The 24,107-nt window shown below is 47.1% G+C and overlaps 1 protein-coding gene across 1 annotated transcript in view; it reads left to right on the forward strand.

Annotated features, from left to right (window-relative positions):
- The window catches only part of PLAA (phospholipase A2 activating protein), a 164,024-nt gene that overhangs the window by 13,434 nt on the left and 126,483 nt on the right, over window positions 1-24,107 (forward strand). Inside the window, exon 2 of the mRNA XM_085641332.1 lies at window positions 13,824-14,017. Within this exon, the coding sequence (XP_085497458.1) occupies window positions 13,824-14,017 (194 nt within the window). The remainder of the gene's footprint in view (window positions 1-13,823; window positions 14,018-24,107) is intronic.

The raw sequence follows: 24,107 nt of genomic DNA on the forward strand, positions 1-24,107 counted from the left end.
TATGTTTAGCAAGCATCTGCGTGCTTCAGGGAGAATGGCAACAGTAAGGACTGCCCTCATCACTGCATGTATTTCCCTCCAATACAATTGAATGTGTGCGCATTCCCATATGATATGCATAAAGGTGCCGGTTTGGCCGCATCCTCTGCGACAATCCCCTGTCTCCGCTCTCCCCAGCCGGGGGGCGGTCATATATATCCTATGCAGGGGGCGTGGCCAAGCCGCGAGCTATGATGGCTGCGCGGTGTTGAAGCTCCGCCGGCAGCCCAGCATACACAACGATGTTCCCTACCTCCTGAAGCGAGGAACAGAAGGTGGGAGATGCCGCTCCGTCCCTGGATTCCGGTGGCCTGATCGCGGGGCTCGGTGGCTGCGGAGGCGCCCGTTTGCGGACCCGATACGACTCTGATCGATGCATGGGAGTCACAAGATGGCGGCCTGAGAGGCGAGGCGAGGCTGAAGAGGCGGCGGCGGCTCCTGATGCGGACGGGGGAATCCTGTGGGGCCGCTGGGGCGGTGAGTACCTGGGCGTGGGTTCAGTGGGCTCCGCTTCCCCCCTCTTCTGTGCAGGAGCGGCGCCGACCGTGCCGCTTGACGGGATCAGTCCGGCGCGGATGAGCTGTCCCGCCCACTTTGCCCCCGTTCTCCCCCTGTGCTTAATGCAGCGGTTTGGGCACGATTGAGCGGGCGGCGGCTTGGCCGCTACGGTGGGGGGTGATAGTGTGGGCCCGCTGGTTGCCCCCTGCGCCTGGGTTGATCCTGCCCTCTGCGTTGCCCCCCTCAGTGGTTGCACCGGCGCTGGCCGGATATGGCTGATTGACTTGACTGGCTAGCCCTGCCCACGGGACCCAGCAGATGGGGAGCTGACCTTGGGTGGAGAGATTTTCCTGCGTGGTGCTTGCTCCTGCCGGTGTTGGCCACCTGGTCTCCTGTGACCCCATTCAGTGGTGTTGGCCTCGCGGTGCCTGGGGGCTGAGCGGGTGCTGATCGGCCCTGCTCCTGGTGAGGGGCTGAGGAGTCAACTGCCTCTACATCGCTGAAGCACAGGGCTGCGGCTCGGAGATGTGATCTCTGTGAATGTCTCGGCGTGCTATGTGGAGGCGCTTTTGAGAATCGCGCATTGTTTTGGGTGGGGAGCACCTCACAGTTCCTGCTCTATCCTTGCTTGTCGACGCCCTAGAGGATCCCCCCCCCCCGGGGGCTGGCCGGTCTCCGGTCGCTTTGCGGAGGCATGGGTCGCAGGGACCCGAAACAAAGAACACTTCCCTTCGAAAAGCTTGCGGATCAACCAGCAGAGGGTGCCCCCGCTATGGCGCAGCGTGCTGAGAGCCCGGCTGGTGGTGCGGCGGCCTCGGCCCCGCCCGCGGACTGGCTGCAGGAGATGAGAGCTGGATTCAGATCCATAGATAGTCGCTTTGACTCCCTGGACAAGACGCTGGAGTCTATAGGCGCCAAGATACAGGCGCATGATCGGCGTTTGGATGCGGCAGAGACCAGGATTTCCGACATTGAGGACGGTACTACGCAGGCGACCAAGCGACTCGACAGAATGTAACGCATACTAAAGGAGGTGGCCATTAAAAATGAGGACCTTGAAGCGTGCAGTCGACGCAATAACGTGCGCATTCTTGGGGTTCCAGAGTCCACAGCAACGGGTCGGCTGGATGTCTGTGGAAAATTTGCTAGTGGACATATTTGGTAGAGACTCTTTCATGGCAGGCTTTGTTGTGGAGAGGGCACACCGCTCCCTTGGGCCGCGACCTAATCCGGGACTCCCTCCTCGCCCTCTGATAGTCCGCATCGTGAACTTTCGAGATCGAGACACTGCCTTACGAGAGCGGGGAGACGTAACCTGGCAAGGCTCAAAAATCGCACTCTACCCGGACTTCACAGTGATGGTACAGGGCACCCGGCGTGAATTTATAGGGGTAAAGGCTGCGCTCTGCAATCTCGGCCTTAAGTACGGCATGCTATACCCCGCACGGCTGCGGGTGGAGATTGAGGGCCGGGTGCGCCTCTTTGACAATCCTACTGATGTGCAGGACTTTTGTCGGTCGTACAAACCTAATAAGAGCCCGCCGCGGGACGGGGGGGGGCGGTCCATCACCTCCGCACAGTGGCTCCGTGGCTAGCTTGGACCTGTTTTCTGGCTCCGGGGTGGGATGAAGTTGTGCACTGGTTGATCCTTCTTTATTGCATTGACCATATGTGGGGGACACATGTTATTTTTTGTTGAGTAGCTATGCAATGCTGGGTTGCTGTCGTGGCGTTGCCACCCCCTCTGGTGGAAACCTCGGGGTCTTTATATTGGTGCTAATGTTTCTATTGTTCAATGCGTTTGCTTATGACACAAATGTATGGCGTGTTTTTTTTTTGTTCACAGGTTGGGATTGGCCTCACGTTTTTTGTGGTAAGGCTGGGTGGTGGGTGGGGGGATGGGGATGGTTGTTTTGATCTCAGAAGTAGTTATTTGATGTGTCGTATTTGGTGGTATAGGGATGATATGATGACATCTGTTCTCGTCCGTTTCTGCACGCTCCAGGATGGCTAGGATAGGTTTAAACGAATCCCCCACGGACTTGTCACTGTTGTCTTGGAATGTCAGGGGGCTTAATAATCAGCGTAAATGCAGACAGGTGGTGTACTACTTGGATAGGCATAATGTGGACGTCACCTTTATCCAAGAGACACACTCACCCACTACAGACACAGCGCGTTTCGCGGCGAGCTGGGGTGCGCATAGGTATTTTGCCAATTTTAGCAATTATGCTAGAGGCACAGCAGTATTAATTCATAAAAGAGTCCCGTTTCATTGCCAACAGGTTATCGGAGACAAAGAAGGGCGCTATATCATAGTGAGAGGGGTGCTGATGGGACATGGGGTCACTTTGGTATGCGTCTATGCCCCCAACACAGACTCCCCGGAGTACTTCCATGCAATATACGCTCAACTTACTAAACTTGAACCTGCTTTGCTTTTGATCGGCGAAGATTTTAATCTTTTGCTGGATGTGTGCCTGGATAGTACCTCGGGAGCGGCTGACACTAAGCCCAGAGCACGGCGCGCAGTCCGTGAACTCTGTGACCAATTCTCCCTAATTGACATTTGGTGCAGGCGCAATCCTTCCACCACTACCTACACACACTTTTCTGGCCAACACAATACTTGGACTAGGATTGATTTCTGGCTGCTCTCCCCGGGTGTGTCACACTGGTATCAGACATCGAAGACCCTCCCTAGGACGTATTCTGACCACTCTCCGGTGCTCCTTTGCCTTCACGTGCCGCGCCCTGAGGGGTTTGAGAGACAGTGGCGCTTCCCTGGCCGCGCGCTGTTAGACTACCTTTTCCGACATGAGGTCAATGAGGGGATTGAGGAGTATTTTGCAATTAATGCTGGCTCGGTAGACTCTTGGGCCATGTTGTGGGAGGGGTTTAAGGCCTATATTCGGGGTGTTTGTATCTCCAAACATGCAGGGGTCCTTAAAGCGTTGCGCCCAACGCTTACACAGTTGGAGGCCAAACTAGAGGCACTGGACGCAGATGCGCTTCGTGCTCCTTCTGGATCTGTACTGGCTAGGCGACTGAGCCTCCTATCCGAGTACAGGGAGGCTGCGGATAAAGAGATTCTTTATCTGGGTAAATATCAAACAGCCCGTAGATATGGGGAGGGCGACCGTCCGGGCCACACCTTGGCTCAGGTTCTGAGACCACCGTACAGCAGGGCTTTCGTCACTGAAGTCCGTGGCAAGGATGGGTCGATTCTCACGGCGCCCGCGGGGATCAGGGACGAATTTCTTGCATACTACACCGCATTATACACGACTGGACACAGAAGTGACACTGTTGCGCGAGAGGATTACTTATTTGAAATTGCACTGGTGTTCTTAGAGAAAGGCATGCAAGAGTTTATGGCAGAGCCCATAACGGTGACTGAGGTATGAGGGGCGATTAAAGTGCTGAGGGGCTCCTCTGCTCCGGGCCTTGACGGCCTAACGGGCGAGTTCTACAAGCCCTTTTCGGATCTGTTAGCACCGAAGCTCATCGAGGTATATGCTGAGGCCTTGGAGCGGGAAACCCTTCCTCCCACCTTAACCGAAGCGGTCATTATTCTACTTCCAAAGCCTAATAAGGACCCAACACATTGTGGGTCATACAGGCCCCTATCACTACTGAACATTGACTACAAGATCCTTGCCAAAAACGTGGCCAACAGACTCTCACAATTGATGGAGTTTATTATTTCGCCAGCTCAATCGGGCTTTGTTCCCCACCGTTCGACTTCATTGAATTTGCGGACTTTGTTCTCAGTACTGCATAGAATGAACCCCGCTACTCCAGCGGCTGCCATACTACTGGACACCGAAAAAGCATTCGATAACTCTTGAATGGCCCTTCTTCCTATCCGTAATGCGGCGGATGGGCATGCCAGCTGGTTTCATTGCCACCATGAGGCTCTTGTACAGTCGGCCTACGGCAAGACTTCGCATTAGTGGCATGTTGTCACGCCCGATTGCTCTTACCCGTGGCACCCGCCAGGGTTGTCCACTGTCCCCTCTTTTGTTCATTCTCGCTATGGACCCTTTAATTCGTCATTTTCAAGAGCGTCATCTTCATAGAGGGCTGCAGTTCAGGACAGGCCCCTTATTGGTTTCATTATATGCTGATAATAATATAACATTTTTTTATTGTTTTCGTACCAACAACTCAGTACAGTTCCCAACAGCCCCCCCCCCCCCTCCAAAGTAATCTTTTACATTCAGCATTGCCCCCAAGTATGCAGGAGAAAAGTCACCCTTCCCGTTCATTATATGCGGATGACACTATCCTTTATGTTAGAGAGCCACACCTGAACCTAGCACCGCTTATACGGGAAATACTTCGCTTTGGTCGGCACTCTGGGCTGGGTATCAATTGGCATAAGTCCATAATCTTTCCGTTGACCAGCAGCACCTCCCCGTGGCAATGCGAGTTTCCGCTGGAATGGTGCGCGGACACTGTAAGGTATTTGGGTATCCACATAAACCTGAATCAAGATCAGATTCTACGACTTAATTATGGCTGCGCGATTACGAAACTCGAAGCACAGGTTGACAAATGGCTACGGCTCCCTTTATCGATGGCTGGTAGAATCGCTATCATAAAGATGATAGTGCTCCCCAAATTCCTATATTTTTTAAATAATATCCCCATACCCCTCACTCAGAGTTTTTTTGCCACATTGCGATCCCAACTGGCAAGGTTGGTCTGGGGCGGTAAACGGCCCCGGGTCCGGTGGAAGATACTCACTCTCCCGTATGAGAAAGGCGGATTAGGAGTACCGGGTTTTTATCTATATTACCTGATCGCACAAGGCGCTCATGTTTACGCTTGGTACCACCCTGATGCGCGGATTCCATTTTTGCGCCCGGAAGCTGATTTTGTTCTTCCTGGCCACTTGGCAGCGGTATTGCCTAGAGGCGAACCCAGGATTCCGGTCGACATACAAACGGTTTCGACCGCTAGCTGGGCATGGAACAGGCTCCTGCGCTACACAGGCCAGTCCATTTTATATTCCTCGTCTCTTTAGTTGCCAAATGCCCGTTGGCTGCCCATAACCGGCGAGAAGCTCGTGCAACGCACACTGACGAAGTTTGCAATCACCAGAGTGGGTGATTTGTACCCGGGCGGACACATATTCTCGATCTCTGAAGATGCACGCTTCAGGGATGCCACATTTATGGACAAATTCTTTCTAAATTGTCTGTATGTAACAGCACGTTCCGAGATACCGGGATTTCCATTAGATCCTGCAATTTTCGAGCCCTTGACGCTCCTCATTGAGAAGGAAACCGGGGCGCATATAATTTCCAAATTGTACAAACTGTGTGTGGCGCAGGTTCCCTGTATCGATGATAAGCTGCGGTCAGAGTGGGAGTCCGACCTGGGAAGTCCTATTTCGGATGACCAATGGTCCGCCTGCTGCAAGGTCACCAAGGGAGTCTCATTAAATAGTAACCATAAGCTTTTACATTATAAGTTTCTTCGTAAAAGCTACACGATACCTGCAAAACTACATAAAATCGACCCGGAGAGGCCACATAAGTGCTGGAAATGCGGCGCACCACATGCGGATTTTGTCCATATGACTTGGACATGTCCACGTATACACACGTACTGGGTGCAGATACACGAGATACTGAGGGAGATGCTTGGGCTTACTTTGGTGCCTACTCCGGAGGTAGCATTGTTGGGGTATATGGTCAATTTCCCCAAGACAGTCCGGAGGTTGGCATCTCTGGGGTTTCTGCTGGCTAAACGAGAGATTGCACTGCGCTGGGGGGGCGGGGCGGTTCCCACGACACAGCACTGGCTTACAAGTTTGGCCTATTGCAGCACAAACAGCGAGATTTATTCTAGTCTACTGCCCAGCATAGCGCGTCCCAAAGATATCTGGGGTTCCTACAGAGCATATATCGCGACGCTTTCCAATGACTCTGTGTTAGAAAACCCCGGGCAACCGGGGTTTGCAGTCACCCGGTGTTTCCCAGCACAAGGGGTAGCTTGGCTCGAGCGGTCGGGGGTCAGGCACCGTGTTAAGCGTACGTCACACCCTCACAATAACCATGCGTTCATCCGTTCCAAAAACGACTCTACACCGTAAAAATTTATGAAAATATATCTGTGTTTATCTTGTTTTCTCTTAGTTGCAGGTTAAATAAATAATACACTTACAGTACACAAAGCTTCTTCTGTAAAAAGAGTAGGTCAAATAAATAAGCTCAGATCATAAATAATCAATGAATAAATAGATGTGCATAAAATACATAGGCAAATAAATACTGCGAGGGAATAAATACTGTGAGACAAATACTGTAAGACAATAAATAGGATAAATACAATACTCTCAATAAATATAAGCCATCAGTACACTTTCAAATCAGGTCACATTTGTGAGGTACTATGGGTTGATTTGGCCCAATCACAGCTTGTGGTTATGTGGATGGCCTGAGGGTGCCTCACCTAGCTTGGATAAGGCTGAGGCTAAAACTGAGGTAGATCAAGGGTAATCTAGGAATCTGGCTCTCCCAAACTACACAACCCCTCACACAGGTCACTGTATCAGTCTCAGTCCACCCCTGGCACTCCCAGGCTGGTCCTAACACCTCTCTAGCCCCTAGGATGGTCTCTTAGGGCTCCACAGGGCCTTAGGCGCCCTCTATTCCACTTACTGCCCTCTTTATGAACTTCCGACTCCGCCGGAGTCGTGTCGACGCCGTGAGGCGGTTCCGGTTCGATGTCGCTAGCCGGCCTCGGCTCGATGTCAGTTCTTGTCGACGCCGTGAGGCGGTTCCGGATCGATGTTGGCGGGCGGCCTCGGCTCGATGTCGGTCTTCGGCGTCACAGGGACACGATCTCCCGACTTCCGGGTGTCTCCGGAGTGCGACCTCCACTCCCGACCTCCGGAGTCGCCGGAACCTGAAGGGAAGAGCACCGGAGGTCGGGAGTGGAGATCGCACTCCGGAGTCGCCGGAACCTGAAGGGAAGAGCACCGGAGTGCGATCTCCACTCCCGACCTCCGGCACGATTCACCTCGGTCTCCGGCGACTCCGGAGGGCGGACTTCACTCCCCCGTCGACGCCGCACACTCGACCTCAGGTGACTTCCTCCTCGACCTCTGGTGTCTCCACGACCTCCGTCGGCGCCCTCTCTCTCGACCTCTGGCGGCTCCGGGTACGACGTCTGCTTTCCAGTCAGCGCAGCTTCTTCACCTCCGGCCCCAAGTCTCTAGGCTTCTCGGCGTCGGACTCCAGGAAGATACCAATAGACAGGTCAGGAACTTGCTGTTCTTTACTTTCAAGGCCTGTTCCGGCTGTTCAGGTCCTTGAGTTGGTTCTTCTTGACTTTATCCCACACAGGGCTCCAGGCTGGGCTCAGTCAGTAGGGACTAGTATCAAGGGTGGGTTTCCAGACCCCACTCCAGGCACAAGTTTCCACCCCTGCTGCCTCACTCCTTCCTCCTTCAGTGTTGTGCTGCTCTCCCTTCACCAGTCAGGTGCCAACTGCCAACTCCAACCGCCAACTCTGAGCTGGCTTCCCAACATTCTAAACCTGCCTCACACTGTCACAGGGTTCTAGAATGTTCTGGAAGGTACTAGTAGGTTCCAGTGATGTCACAGGTGACAATGGGTGGCCACCATTTTGTGTTTCAGGCCCTCAGACAGAAGTTCCAGGGGTAGGGAAAATGGCTCCCTGACCCTGCATCAACACTAAAAAGTCTGGTGGTTCCCAAAAAGGAAAAATACTAACAGGGTTTGAGGCAAAAGTGGGACAAAATAAATAATGATGAGGAGGGACCACCCAAAGGGCTGACAGGTCTAATACTCTGCATCCCACGCTAGTTCAGGGATTGTGCCCACGGGGGTTGGTTAGCTCAAGTGGTCGGTACACTGTCACGTCAACCGGGGCATGGTGGGTGTGGAGGGTTTGTCTCGCTCGCTACCCCCCCCCCCCCCCCCCCCCCCCCTCCCTCCCGACAGGCTCAGATGGTGGGAGATGCTGGAGTCGGGATCGCACTAGTTTGTGTGTAGAATTTTGTGTCTGGGGACAGCATTCGAGGGGATAGGGATATGCACATAGAGTTGTAGAGTGGTGACGAGTTTGAGGTATGGTGCAAGGGCAGGGGTATTTTCATTGTAGAGACGGGAGAACACACTGTAAATGAGACAGATGTGATATAATTGAAATGTACTTCACACACCGAAAGACAAATGTTATTATCTGGTGAGATCTTTTTGTTGATTTGATTATAACAGATAAATAAAGTTTAAAAAAAAAAATATATATATATATATATATATATATATATATATATATCCTATGCAGGATTTTTAGCTGAACTAGTCGTAATCGTCGAGCGGGGATGGCCTCCACTCGAGGAGAAGATACCGCCTCCTGCCACTCATCATCCATTTCTATGCCATCTGCCACCCACTTCTGTCGCAAAACTGAAAGAGGGTATTCCATGTTATGTATTAATTTATTATAAATCAGTGAGATGGTGTTATCCGGGATGTGGCCATCTAATATTCTGTCCTCTACAGGGGATGATTCAGGAAGGGATGTGCCCCTTGGGATGAGGGAATACAGTGCATGGCTAACCTGTCTATATCGGAAAATTTCAGTGTCAGCTAGCTCATGTTGATTCTGGAGAGTGGCAAAGGGTATCACCCCTCCTTTCTCCCACATATCTTTAATTTGTAAGATGCCAATTAAGTCCCACTTATCAAACCCCTTCGATGTCCACAAATTACCCAGTTGGGCAGAGTCCCATAGGGGGGTCGCCAGCGTTAGTTTACGATCCCACCTGAGGGATCTATTTGCAGCGTGCCACACCTGGACTGAGTGTCCTGTGAGGCCTGTCAGTCTGGACCGGTTAGGTTTCAAATAAAGAGATCCATTTTAATTTCCTCCTGGGAGAAGCCATTTATCCACCCGATAACCCGGGTTGTCAAGGCCAACGTATGTACCTTGATTAATAGCTGCCAGGTGTGCGGCCCAATAATATTTCTTTATGTCCGGTAGGCTGATGCCACCGTCGTACCACTTTAATGTAAGTTTACCCAAGGCTATGCGGGGCGGTCCATTCCACAACAAGTCTCTTTGGAGGTGTTCAATTTCTTTAAAATAGTGCATGGGGACAGGGTCAAGCGAATTTTGCAGGGCATAAAGAAAACAGGGAAGGGACATCATTTTAAAAAGGGCTGCCTTGCCCAGATGAGAGAGGGGAAGTGACTTCCAGAAAGCTATATCTCGCTTTAAGCTGAGCATCGGAGGAAGGAGATTTTCTTCATAGCGACGCTCAGGATCCTAAGACCTGAATTGGACAATTACGGGGCAGGGCGGGTAAGCCACCCCGAAGGACATATAAATGGGATTTGGTCCAGTTAATCCTAAAACCGGAATATCGACCGAACACTGCCAGTATGTCTAGGACTGCAATTAAGGACTTTTTGGGATCTGTTAAATAAAGCAGAATGTCATCGGCATAGAGCAAAATACGGTCTTCCCATTCCGGCGACCATCACATACCTCGAATAACTGGATCTCGGCCGATCCATGCTGCCAGGGGTTCCATTGCTAAAGCAAATATGAGGGGGGAAGGAGGGCATCCTTGGCGGGTGCCCCGGCTAAAAACAAAGGTGTCTGACTTTTTATTATTTACCACGACCTGTGCCGGTGGCTTTGAATAGAAGAGTCGAACCCATCGGATAAATTCCTGGCCGAACCCCAGCTTTCGGAGGACTGCTATGAGATAGGGCCATTCAATTGTGTCGAACGCCATGGTGGCGTCTACAGAAACAAGGACAGCTGGTTCTAGGATCGTGTCTGCTCTATCTATGACCCCATGGACTCGACGCAAGTTATGCTCCACGTTCCGTTGTGGTATAAAACCGGATTGGTCTGGATGTACCAGTTCTGAAATTATTTCAATTAGATGGTTAGCTAAGACTTTAGCAACGATCTTAGGCTCAGTATTAAGAAGGGAGATCGGCCTGTACGAGGCGCAATCAGTTTTAGGTTTGCCTTCCTTATATATGGTTATTATGTTGGCTATGCGTTGGTCCCTTGGTAGCTCACCTATTTTTCTACTTTCCTCGAACATGTCTTTAAGATAAGGGGACAATCGATCAGGGCTGAATTTATATAATTCAATTGGGATACCGTTGGGGCCGCGGGCCTTTCCCTAGTTCAGTGATCTGATTGCTTGCACTATTTCGTCTGTTGTAAGGGGGCTATCTAATAGCTGCTGGTCTGCTGAGGAAAGAGTGGGGAGGGAAATGTCTTTCAACAATTCAGCAGATTGTTCCTTTGTGTAAGTGGCCACTGCAGTGTACACCTGGTCAAAATGATTCACTATTTCTTGGGGGTCAGTTATGCATACCTCATGATCTTCATATAGAACTGGAACCAATCCGCTTGCCCACTCGCGTCTTATCAAGCTATCATTTTTCCGGCCTTATCCCCTAGGTCACAAATCCCACCAAGTTTCTCTCTACCCAGTGTTTTAGCTTTCTCTGTCACTAGTGCCCTGTACTCCTCCGCTTAAGGCGTAACCGGTGGAGCGAGTTAGGTGTGTTCGTCGTTTCCATCTCTCTCTCTAATTGATAGATCTCGTCCTCTATAGTAGACACTTCCTTTTGTTGTTCCTTCTTCTGTCCAGATATCGGGGACAGGGCTCCCCCCCCCCCCCATCACTGTTTTAAATGCTTCTCAGAGTATCTGGGGGAGTCTACCATACCCCAGTTTTCATTGAAGTAAGAGTCTATCGCTTTAGTGAGTTCCTTGCGAATTTTGGGGTTGCGAAGATAGCAGGGACTAATCGGGACCATCCTACCCACCCTAACCTGATCAAGGAGAATATGCACCCAAATCGGTGAGTGGTCGGATATGCCCCTAGCTAGGTGTCTGATTTCATGGATATGTGAGATTTGGGGGCTAGGGACCAGAATATAATCTAGTCTGGGTTTTTGCTAGCAATTTATATGTTGTGTGTCAGAAAAAACTGACATCTTACAGCCTTTCCATTTACACTCCTTATACCCCCTCACAATTATCAGACAGTATATTTTACAAAATCCTTTAATTTGGCAGTTAGAGAAAGAAAAGTAAACACCAATCTCCAGGATGAAATAAACAGTTTGTAAGAGATATTTGACCTCTGTTTTTAAACACAACAATTGTGACAATGACAAACTAGATTTAAATGCATATTTATTGCTCATACACTTTCTGAGTGAATAGAATACCAGTTCTTTGCCATCTTGGGCTCTCTCGCCAGAATGGGCTAATGGGCCCTAAAAAGAGCTCACCCTGATACAAATTTGACTAGCTATAGAGAGCGGGCAAATAGATTTCTTAAGGCCTGGTTCATCGTCATTTTGCACACAATGCCACCACAGTTTGGACCCAGCCATATGCAAACGTCTTGACCCAGCTCCAACGGGAACAGTCCAGCCCAAAGCAAAACAATCAAATACTGCCCAGCCCACAACCAGCAGATTTTGGGATTAGTGGTGGTATTGCCCAATCCAAAATCGCTGTCTGTTCCTTCAACAAAAGCTGGGCAATATAAAAAATTCAAGTACTTTGTAACTTAAAATCAAATACTTAAACCATGGCAGCTAGTTACAGCCCAAACCACAACCACCCTATAGAACAAGAACTATGCAGCCAGTGCACAATCAGTAAAGTTATTGTCCAGCTTACCATTCCTGCTCAAGTTGTCAGTACACTCCTGACTGTTCCCCTGCCCATGCCCGGTTCCAAGAAACTTAACCTGCTACCAAGTACTGACCAGCCAAGGAACCAACATGGGTTGGTTGGTCACCCCAAATTCATATTCAGTAACCTGACTATTCCTTGGAGATTTTAAAAGAGAGGTGCTTCTGCATTACACAGTCAGTTGGCAAAATAAGTAGATAGTATACATTGTGGGTTTTTTCGGATGCATTCCTTGCTTGCTTTGAAGTCGCCATGTTTACCAGAGCAAGAGGTTTTAAGGGTACTCTTGGAAAAATGAGAAGAAGGGCAGATGCTGTGTTTTTTGGGTACTCTATTGTATCTTTATTTGTTGGTGCTTTTCTGAAGCTACGGTCTTTATAGCATGTCTCTTCCATTGAATTGCCACAGCTCGGGGCAAACGGGGCCCTTGAAAAGGAAGGTAATTAACTGCATGACTAGTTTTGCAGCATGATTGTGTTTTTGGATCACGCCTCAGACGTTGTAGTTCTTGGTATTGTGAAGCCCTTTTGAAGGAAGTGAATTTGACTGGACTATGTATTGCATTTTGCAATTGTTCAGTTGCATTTTCTGTGACTATGATCTGTCCAGTGGTGTCAGTCCTAAAGGTGCCAATTCTTTAAATGCGAGTATCAATTGAAACTGAATCCAGAAATGAATGGAGACTAACATGTTATTATCTAGAGAAAGAAGGTGTTGGCATCATCATAAGTTAACATGTAATCATCATTTTTGTAATTCATGAAAATTCTGTTAGGCTGCATGTATTTATTCTGAAACGGAGGTGGCATTGTTGGCAAAAAACAATGTATTATCATGCGGCCGAGCGATTGGCAGTGGCTGAGATTCAAGCATTCCATTCATCACCTTGTTGTTTTTGCATTTGACGTCATAAGTGCGCCAGGTATGCCCAGGTGTGGTTCTCGAGCTCACTGTACCACTGGGACTATGCTGAAGAGCCCTAACTAGGGTGAAGCCGGTCCTAGGTTACTTGTGCTCCAGTTCAGGGAGGGTTAGGCAGTCTGGGTTGGACTGCTTCCATGAGGCACAGGGTCACAGCTGATTTTGCATATGACTGGGTCCAAACTGAGTGGGCATGGTGGGCAAAAACAGGGGCTGAGATTAATTCAAAGATTTCATCCATCACTTTCTTCTTTTTGCATTCGTTCTACAGCAGAATGATACTCCTACTAACAAGTAAACCCAAACCGCTAACAAAATAAGTATCGTTAGACACAGTCAAGGCTTTGTTTGGTCCTCTCTTCTAGCATCTTTTTTTGGGAAGTAGTCTCTTATGGGGTTAGGCATAATTCATAGCATTAAACTTGCATTTCATTTCAACAGATACCTGTTCATGGTTTCTTTCATTGCTCCTGTTGCTTCAGTTGATCAAAAGTGAGTAGTTGTACAATAATGTGCAACGATTTGAATACGTCTTGGGTTCATTAAAATGTAGAGCCATTGTTATTTAGAAAAAAGACTTTATTGTTTGCTGTGTGCCTTCCTTAACTTACCAACCTTTAATCTGTCTGTGTTTTTAGTGCTGATAGGGGGTTTATTGAAACCCACTGCATGAGCGGCCACTCCAACTTCATATCGTCTGTGTGCACCATCCCTCCAAGTGACATCTACCCTCGAGGACTGATTGCCACAGGAGGAAATGACAGTAGCATCTGTGTCTTTACGCTGGACAGCCCTATACCTCTGTATACCCTGAAAGGCCACAAAAACACAGGTAGGTACACTGCTCTGTTTTGTTTGTAACTTTTGTGTCCCTTAACAATTTAAATTGCACTCTTGATGAGCTGTCTGAGAGAGAGGCGGAAGTCATTAAAACCATGGTGATGAAGACCAGCCACAAAAACAATGAATGATAAGCATTAAGTTGCCTGGAAATACCACCTCATGATTCATGCAGTGATTTTTAGGCATGGCAATCTTTTGCTCTTTATGATTAGTAGTGTGACTTCCTAATTGTGTCTGGTTATTGCTTTATTTTTAAATAATTGTATGGTTAATTTTCTAGCAGTTTATATGTTGTGTTAAAAAGAAATGGACATCTTACAGCCTTTCATTTTACACTCCTTGTACCCCTGCACAGTTATCAGACAGTTAATTTGACAAAATCCTTTAATTTGGCAGTCTGAAAAAGAAAAATAAGCTCCAATCTCCAGAGATAAAATAGACAATTTGTAAGAGACAATTGACCTCTGTTTATGAACACAACAATTGTGACAAGGTACAACTAGATTTAAATGCATATTTATTGCTAATACACTTTCTGATTGAATAGAATACCTGTTCTTTGCCAGCTTGGGCTCTCTCGCTAGAACAGGCCCTAAAATAGCTCACCCTGATAAAATTGGACTCGCTATAGAGAGCTGGCAAAATAGATCCCGTAGTTAACACTTCTTTAAATTTTATCTTTACAGGTTATGAATCATTTTTTAATGTATGGGTCTCTAATTTTTGGTTAATCTAAATCTGTTCAACTGTTTCCTTGTCCATAAAGTCCTGAAAAGTGAATGCCTTAGGAACACAGCACATGCTACTACGTTTATCTGTGACAACCTATTTCCTTTTGTAATTGAATTAGCTTTTCAAGGTTCCAGACCCCATTGACCACCTTCACTCTTACGAGACTCCGGCAGGTGTTCCAGGCAACATAAAAAGTAAAGAATCCAACCTCCTGACTCTGCTTTACGACGTTTATCAAAGAGTGCAGTGATATGCTTGCCCCAGGCATTGAGTGCTGAACACATCCTTACAGACAGTAGCTATATCTCTAGTTAGGGAAACCTAGAACAGACCATGAATTGGTAGCTAATTACTACCCAGTATTCAACCTCCTATATTCTGGTAAGATCATGAAAAGGAAAGTCACAAATACAGAAGTGTGAGCCACATCCTCCGGACAATCACCAGTCTAGCACAGTGTTGATAACATAAGTTTTCAAAGCCCACCAACATCCTGGTTGGCACTAGCTCACAGTGAAACAAATAATAAAAGCCACGGGTTGAAGGTTGTGACTATCTGCCAAAATATGGTCCCTTACTACAGCATAGGCTGGAACCTCCATTCAGTCCGTGCTAGAATAGTCAACCAATCTAAAATAATGATGATGCAGTCACAGAGGAAAATATCTTAAGTGTGCAAGACACGAATGTCTGTAACAACATGGATCCTTTCATCAAATCTTGCCAAGCATAGCTGTCTTAAAGAGCATGGAGTCCCACACCTCCAGCAGCATCTAGCCCAGCACATGTGTACAACTGAGCTTTTGAAGATTTGTTGGCATGCTGGAAAACAGTTACTTGCCAATTAACTCCCAACACTGTACATTTTGCTTGATGTGTCATTTACCCTCACAGTTGTGGGAGAATGTTTAAAAGTGTGTTCATGGAAGAGCTTTTTTCATGGAGGGCAGCACCATTTCTAGTCATTCAGCACTGTCGTTCTAGCCTATTTCTCAGAAGGTGAATTCAAAACGTGTACCATTTCTGACAACAAAAATAAGACATCCATTTACAGGCCAAGTCTTTTGAACTATGATATTTATGAAGTAGAATTAACACCAACGATGCTTGGATTTTATCACTTTCATGTAGGGTGAAGTATGTATTTTGAAACATTCTCCTTTGTCATATTTTTAAATTGGGGAAACTACTAATTGTTAACATTGTTCTGAGATGATTTTTCAGTGTTTTATTGATGTCTATATACCTTTTCATGTTTTATCTATAGATGGATTTTTCACTCCAGCTACAATTCTGTTTTTGCAGATTATATTTAATAAGAACTTGCGCTGGTTTAGAGTATTGCTTCCTTATTTGTTCATGTTCTTTAGAAAGCCCTGACCTAGCCCAGCCTGCCTAGACCCCCAGAGAGCTGCAAAGGATGGGTTTTGGGCAAAGAACTTAGGTACTTTAAAGTTGGGAGCAAAAGCTTTTTGATGAAAATTCTTACTGGCTTGAAAAGCAGTGATGTTTAGGACCTATCCAACCTTAAATATACCTGAAGTTTTAATAGAATTTTTTCTGTGAGTATATGAAGTTAGTTTCAGCTGCACTCTGTAATGAGTGTAAATCGAAATAATAAACTGTGACTCATGTTTTCTTTTTAGTATTCTTAACAGGTTTTGTTATAATACATTTTTATGTGTTGTGTATCACCTGCAAGGGTATTGTGGCGCTCAGCAGTTATGTGTACTGAATCCTGCACGGGAATGGTTGCTTAATTGAAAATCCCAGTCTTCATCTTCTTGTGGTATTCAAAATGAGAGGAGGAGGATCTGATGTGGAGTGGGAGGTCGTTCCACACTTTTGGAACACCCCCCCCCCCCCCCCCCCGCAACATTATCTCTCCGATATCTCCACTGCCCACTCTAATTTAGAGCGCTGCATTCACACTCCCCTCCACAAGATAATATTCCCATTCCCCCCTGTCTACCATCTATCACTGAGGCTCTGATCTTGAACACTTCCAAAGTTTGCTCTCCATGACTGCCATGTTTGGCCTGATCTCTACACTACATTGCTCCCCCTTCCCTCCCCCCCCCCCCCCCCCCCACCACCACGAGCCCCCTAGGAGTCTCTTCAGTGCCTCTATTCTGAGTTGCATCTGATCAGGGCAACATCCTCAAACTAGTCCACATCACCTCCAACCTGGAACACCAATTGTCTTCACGTAGTTCTCACCTCCTGACTAGATACACTCCAACTCTCAATCATCAATCAGTCTCTTCCCCTGCCCTGCTTACCTAAGGACTATTCATCCTTACTGGAAATCCACACCAACCATAACCACTCCTTCCAACCCTATAGACTGGTTCGTCATCTATCAAACAACAATATTCTCTCTTAGACTCCTATGACCATGTTTAGACTGACCACATTATACCCTTTACAAAAATCTAGACTGTTCTAACTCCTTCCCTCAGGACATACTACCCCAGTACTAGGTATATTAATAAAATGAACCTCAAACACACGCCCACCATTACTCTCAACGCATCCGTAAAATGTGCATTATGGAGATCATCTGTGAAACACGCGGCGGACATATTCTATCTCATACTTGCCCATGACCTAGACATCCTTATGCTCACTGAAACTTGGTTGGACAACTCATCTACCCTGGACTAACTTGTCCCTCCAGTCATGACCTCATCAGACTCGACATTGTGGTGGTGGCCTCCCTAGCCTGTATACACAGATCATTCTCTGAAACAATCACTCGCTCTTCCCCTGCCCTCATGTGAATACCTTAGGATCAACATCACCACCAACGGCAACTCAAGATTCTCTCTTCTCATGTTCTTCCATCCGCCCAGAGAGAAGTACAAGTTCATTGAACAGATCATGGAGATTATATCCTCTTACATAGATGAACACAATGGCCAGATCTTTATTGGTGGCTTAAACATTTATTGGTACCATTACAGCAACAGTCTTGTGAACAGTTTTAAATCCTTCCTCCAGGACATTAACTTTATCCAAGCCTGCGAACAGCCCTAGCCACAACAACGGGGCCACCCTTTACCTTATCATTGCTAAAGAGAACACTATGCAAATCAGAGCATCCCACCCTGCGACTGGACTGACCATCACTGCATCACCTTCCTTATCTCAGAAAGGGCAAATACCTCTAATGGCCAACCTGTGACAGCCAAACACTGGATCCTAGACACCCGTAACATTAACCCACTCACCTTGTCGGCTCTTAGTAAAGACATCTTGCTCCTCCCCCCCCCACCCCCATATGAACTCACTGAACATTACATCAATTCTTTGTTAAAAATCATGGGCCCCTCTGGCACCCTAATAATTGCAGAGCATGTCGACCAAACAAACCAAACATTGGTTCAAATGTAACCTTAACAAGGAACTCCTCCAACTCTCAGAAAGAGCATGGCAACATACCCCTTCCCTGCCCAACCTCAAACTGCTACGACAAAGACGGAGTGTCTGCAACAGGTACATCAGGAACTCCAAAGCCTCTTTCTTCCAAAATCAACTAGACACAGCAACAAATCGAACAAAAAAAACATGTTTGAAATGATCAAACACCTGCAAAGCACAAACGCGATATCCCCCTCTCACAAAACAGTATCTAACAGTGAGACCTTCAGCTCTTTCTTTGCTGAGAAAACTAGGCTCATCACCAATGATATCCAAAAGTCTATGCAGCTCCTACCATCCAAACCCTCCCTAAACCCCACCCAGATCGGGAAGGACGCACGAGTCCCCTATTACGTTCACCCAAAAATAAAGCCATCTGGTCTAGTTTTAACACCTTTGGCGAAAATGACATCCTGAAGCTATTGACTTCTCTGAAATACCCCAACCTCTTCAATGATCCCCTTCCCTCCAAATTGCTCAACAAATCCATTCACCTCTTGGTCGAACACATAGCTTTACATGGGCTTGCGGCAAATAAGTTTCTTCTGCTGGGGGATTTTAATTTCCATGGGGAAAATACCTCTAATCCGGAGGTTGACAAACTTTTTTCCTCTTTGAAATCAATAGGACTCACACAAAGATTGGAAGGTTTCACACACCGAGCTGGTCACTTATTAGATCTAGTGTTCACCAACTATGACCAACTAAGCTGTGACCTCCCTGACCCCCTGACATGGACCGATCGTTCAATGATCACCTTCTTCATCCACCAGACGCGGCAAAAAAATGGGGAAATATATAATAGGAAAACACCAGGACAGCGCAGGTCATGGCGTAATCTCACCTTAGAAACTTTCAATGAGGTTTACTCCCTGGATTTAGTAAATAACCTAACCGAGGTTTCCAAAAAGCTGGAGGCTTTTAACGCTGCACTAGAATCTGCTTTTGATGAGTCCATACCTAAAAAACATGGTTCCGCTCTACGGCGAATCTCAACTCCTTGGTATACAGAGGAGCTTAAGAGATAAAAAGCTAAATGTAGGCGCCTGGAAAGAACTTGGCGGGCAAGTAAGGCCCATCAAAACAGACTACTGTATAGACAGTCTCTAGCCACATATCATCTAAACCTAAAAGCAGTGAGACGTACGTTCATCATCAAGCAGATAGAACAAGCCAGTAACTCTTCGAAAGCCTTGTTCACCATAGTCAAAGACTTTTCATCCCCTAAAGTTTGCATTCAGTCTCTTACGGAATCCCAGGATTTATGTACCTCCCTGGCGACTTATTTTCAGGATAAGATATCCAGAATTTGTTAATTTTCCTCTGGTAGCCCCCTCAGTTTTGGAAACTCTGTCCAAACTGGAGGATAGGGATAAGGTAACTACCAGTTCCCTGGAGCGCTTTGAACCGACCACTGTTGAAGAGGTCTCAAAAGCCCTCTCCAAAGCAAAATCTGGGTCACCAAATGATTTGTGCCCTCCAAAAATTATGGCCCTCTTATCCACGAGTTGTGCTCCTGCAATCAGCGACATCTTCAACTGCTCTATAACAACTGGCACCATTCCCCTAGCATGGAAAGAGGCATCTGTTCGCCCTGTATTGAAGAAGCCTACGGCGGATCCATCAATCCTTGCCAACTATCTGCCTATTTCCCGATTACCACTCTTGGGGAAATTGTTGGAAAGCACTATAAATAGACAACGTAGCTCTTATTGGAAACCGCCGTACTAGCAGTGACAGATTCGCTCAGACTGACAATAGATTCGGGGGGCTCGACGATACTGATCCTCCTAGATCTCTCAGCGGCTTTTTTATACCATTTCTCATACAAAGCTGGCAGAGAGACTATTTGCCTGTGTTATCAAAGGGGCTGCCCTGAAGTGGTTACAACATTTTCTGTCTGATAGAACTCAGTCATATTGGGCCCCTACTCCTCGGCCAAAATGCCTCTGGAGAGGGGTGTTCCGCAGGGCTCTTGTTTGAGTCCTACCCTTATTAATATTTACATGGCCCCTTTGGCGAGGATAGTTGAACAGCTGGACTTCGAGAACATCTCATACGCAGATGACACGCAGCTTATGTTCACTATTGGAGAAGAGAAAGAGAAAATCCGTTTTGCCATTGGCATGAAGGCGATCTATGACTGGATGACGGGAAATTACCTTCAACTGAATCCAGGAGAAATCGAGATCATGTTGTTGGGTAAAGCAACTGATATCTGGTCAGATGATTGGTGGCCCGTCCAATTGGGCCCTGCTCCTATTCCCAAACTTTCAGTAAAAAACCTGGGTATAAAAGTAGCCCGGACGCTGTCCATGAAGGACCATATTGCGGCCACGACCAGTTCATGCTATTATAGCCTCCGACTTCTGCGGAAAATACTCCCATATATGCCTACCTGTCATCGTAGGACATTAGTGCAGGCTATGGTAACTAGCCGCTTGGATTACGGCAACGCGTTGCTGGCAGAAGTAAGGGAGACCCACCTGGCCAAACTGCAAGTGGTTCAGAACACAGCAGCTAGAATGATTCTCAATCGACCGGCAGGCTCCCCCTCGTTTCCGTTGCTTAGAGAACTACACCGGCTATCTATGAAAAAGAGATCCTTTTTCAAGATATGTTTCCTCACTTATAACGCTTTGAACAATAGAGGCCCTCTTTACTTACAAAGAAAACTTCACAAATACTGTCCTTCAGGTTCCTCGCTTTCGTCTTACTCGGACGGGTGGTAGAGCCTTTTCATATCTTGCTCCAAAATATTGGAACCAGCTCCCCCAGGCTTTGCAATCCATCTCCAACTATGGCCTTTTTAGAAAACAGTTGAAAGCCTTTTTGTTCTGAATCTTCACTCCAGTTTCTCCATTGCTCCCCGTGCATGATTCTAATCTTCTAGTCAGCGCCGAGATGCCCCAGGGTGAGTTGAGCGCTATATAAACCAATTAACATAACATAACAACCTCCTACTCGCTTAATGGACCGCTATCATCAATTTCTCACTTACCCAAGGCTCCCTTCCCGGTTGCCTCAAAAGTGGCCAGGTTACCCCTATCCTTGAAAAAACCCAACTCCGACCAGTCAGACGCCAACAATTACCGCCCTATCTCAAACATCCCTACCTTAGCCAAAGTCCTAGAAAAATGTGTTCACTTACAGCTCTGCAATCAAATCAAGCAATTCCAGCTCCTCTACCAATGTCAATCTGGTTTCCGTCCCTGTCATATCACCAAAACCGTCCTGGTCCATATTGTGGACTATGCCCTTCGCTCACTGGACCAGAATGCATGTTGCCTACTTATTCTACTTGACCTGTCAGCGGCATTTGACACTGTTAATCATGATACCTTTTTTGTATCTTCTAAAACATAGGATGGGTCTCTCCAGTACTGTGCTAAAATGGTTCTCCTCTTTCCTTCACAAAAGATCTCAGTGCATCCTAATGGTTCTCCTCTTTCCTTCACAACAGATCTCAGTGCATCCTAATTCACCACGCTCTCTCCGACCTGGCACCGTTGTCGCTGGGTGTTCCCTAAGGCTCTGCTCTCTCTCTGACTCTGTTTAACCTATACGTGGAGCACCTAACTGAAATCCTTAAACCCGCTAGCACTTCCTACTACGTACGCGGACGACGCACAACTTTTTATAAAAATACCCTCTCTTGATGAAATACCACCCTGACAAAAATGCAACACTGGATGACTCGTAACCACCTCAAACTCAATGTCCTCAAAACAGAATTCGTACTGCTCTCACCACCCACCATATCCCTTCAATATCAAAGACTTGCTCTCACATCTTACTGCCTTTAATTGTACCCCACAAATTGTTGACTGCTAAATCGCTAGGTTTAACTTTGGACAAAGCCCTCTCCATGAAAAAACACATCACTGCCGCCACCAGAGGAGCTAACCATCAGTTACATAGTCTAAGGAAACTAAAACACTTCCTCCCTTTGCATGACTTCAAAATTGCGGTTCAAGCCCTTGTATTACCGAAATCAGATCACAACAGTGCCACCTTTGTGGGCCTAGGAAAAGCTCACTTGCACCTCTGAAAGCCACCCTGAATGCAGCAGCCAGGCTCATAACTGAAGCAAAAAAAGTGATCACATCATTCAAATGGCTACCCAAAGAGGCTAGGATCCACCTTAAAATTGCAAGTATGACCCATAAGGCGCTACACTGTAATAATCCCTCCTACCTGGCCCAGAAACTGACACTATTTGGTGGAAATGGGCCTTCCAGAAGTTCTCTTCTCACTACTCAAGCCACATAATTTTAAGAAAAATAGAACCTACAACAGATCCTTCTCTGGAATTCCCCCAAAATTTAGAACTCGCTCCCTCCTGACGTCAGAAGTAACCCATCCACATCCCTCTTCAAAAATGAAGTAAATTAAACTATCCAACAAACTCCTCTCACTCTGAGGTCTTGCCATCCTCAGCTAAGGAGTGATTGTTCCCTACTTGTTTTTGTCGTTGACTCTAGAGACATCATTCTCCTTCCCCTCGTGTTTCATCACTTCTCTCGCTCCTGTGTCTTGCTTACATTCACACACCGCTCTGTTGCATATTGTTCTTTGTCCGACCTAATTTGTCCAGACCTTTTTATGCTCTCATCTCCACTCTTGCCATTTGTGTTTTGTAAGTGATTGTAATCTATTGTTGTTCATGCTCTACACCATGTGTGTACATTGCCACTTTCTTTTCATATTCTCCTTTCTTCTATAGTGTTCTGTTCACCGAATAGGATCTTGCTAGTCGGATATTGCCCGGGTATTAAGTGCCCAACCCTTGCTTCTCTTCCCCACTCTTACCATTTTCATTTGCAATATTGTTCTTCATGCCTTATACCATGTCTGTATATTTCCACGGTTTGTATTCAACTTTCATTTGTTCTGTATTGTGTGCGAGGAGTTTGAAATGTGCGCATTTGTATATCAGGAGACAGTGGAGCTCCTTATGTGGTGATTTGAGATCTGGGTGAGAGATTGATGAAGAGTCTCTGCTGAGTTCTGGATGGTTTGTAGTCTTATGGTGAGTTGCTTTGTGATCCTGGCATGGAGGGAGTTCCCATAGTCCAACTTGCTGGTGACTATGGCACAAGTGACGGTTTTTCTGATGTTGCTTGGGAGCCATGTGAAGACCTTCCTCCGCAACTTCAGGGTCTGGAAGCTGGACGCATTGATTGAGTTGACTTATGTGGTCTTATCCATTTTGCTACTGCTGATGATTCTAAGATTGCTGGCATGGGTTCTGGAAGTGGGTGCTAGTCCTAGTTCGACCAGTCACCAGTTGGAGTCCCATGGTGAGGTGTCGATGCCTCAGATCACTGGTCTGTCTTGTCAGTGTTTGAGCTTGAGACAGTTGGCTTTCATCCAGTTTGCGAATTCGGTCATGCATCTGGTGAACTTGTTTTTTGTATTGAGGGTCTTGTCCGAGAGAGAGAGTGTGAGTTGTGTGTCTGCGGCATAAGAGAGAATGTTGATTTAGTGTACCCAGATGACTTTGCCAGAGGGATCAATATGCGTTAAAGAGGTTAAGGCTCAGTGATGAACCTAGAGGCATTCAGCAGATTACTTTGCGGGATCCAAAGAGTAAGGTACCATTCTGACTGCCTGTGTTCTGCCTGCTAAGAAGGAGGAGATCAAGCAGAGAGCGGGTCCTTAGATACCAATCTCATGCAGGCGGTGCGAGAAGTGTCAAATTCTGCAGGCAGGTCCTGGAGAATGAGTGCTGCTGTGTCTCCTCTGTGTGCAGGCAGGTCCTGGAGAATGATTGCTTCCGTGTCTCCTCTGTCTGCAGGCAGGTCCTGGAGAAAGAGTGCTTCCGTGTCTCCTCTCTGCTGGCAGGTCCTGGAGAACGAGTGCTGCCATGTCTCCTCTGTCAAGGATCATGCAGATGTCGTCTGTTGCAGCGATAAGAACTG

Source organism: Triturus cristatus, chromosome 2_2 (assembly GCF_964204655.1).
Source record: "Triturus cristatus chromosome 2_2, aTriCri1.1, whole genome shotgun sequence".
NCBI classification, from domain to species: Eukaryota; Metazoa; Chordata; class Amphibia; order Caudata; family Salamandridae; genus Triturus; species Triturus cristatus.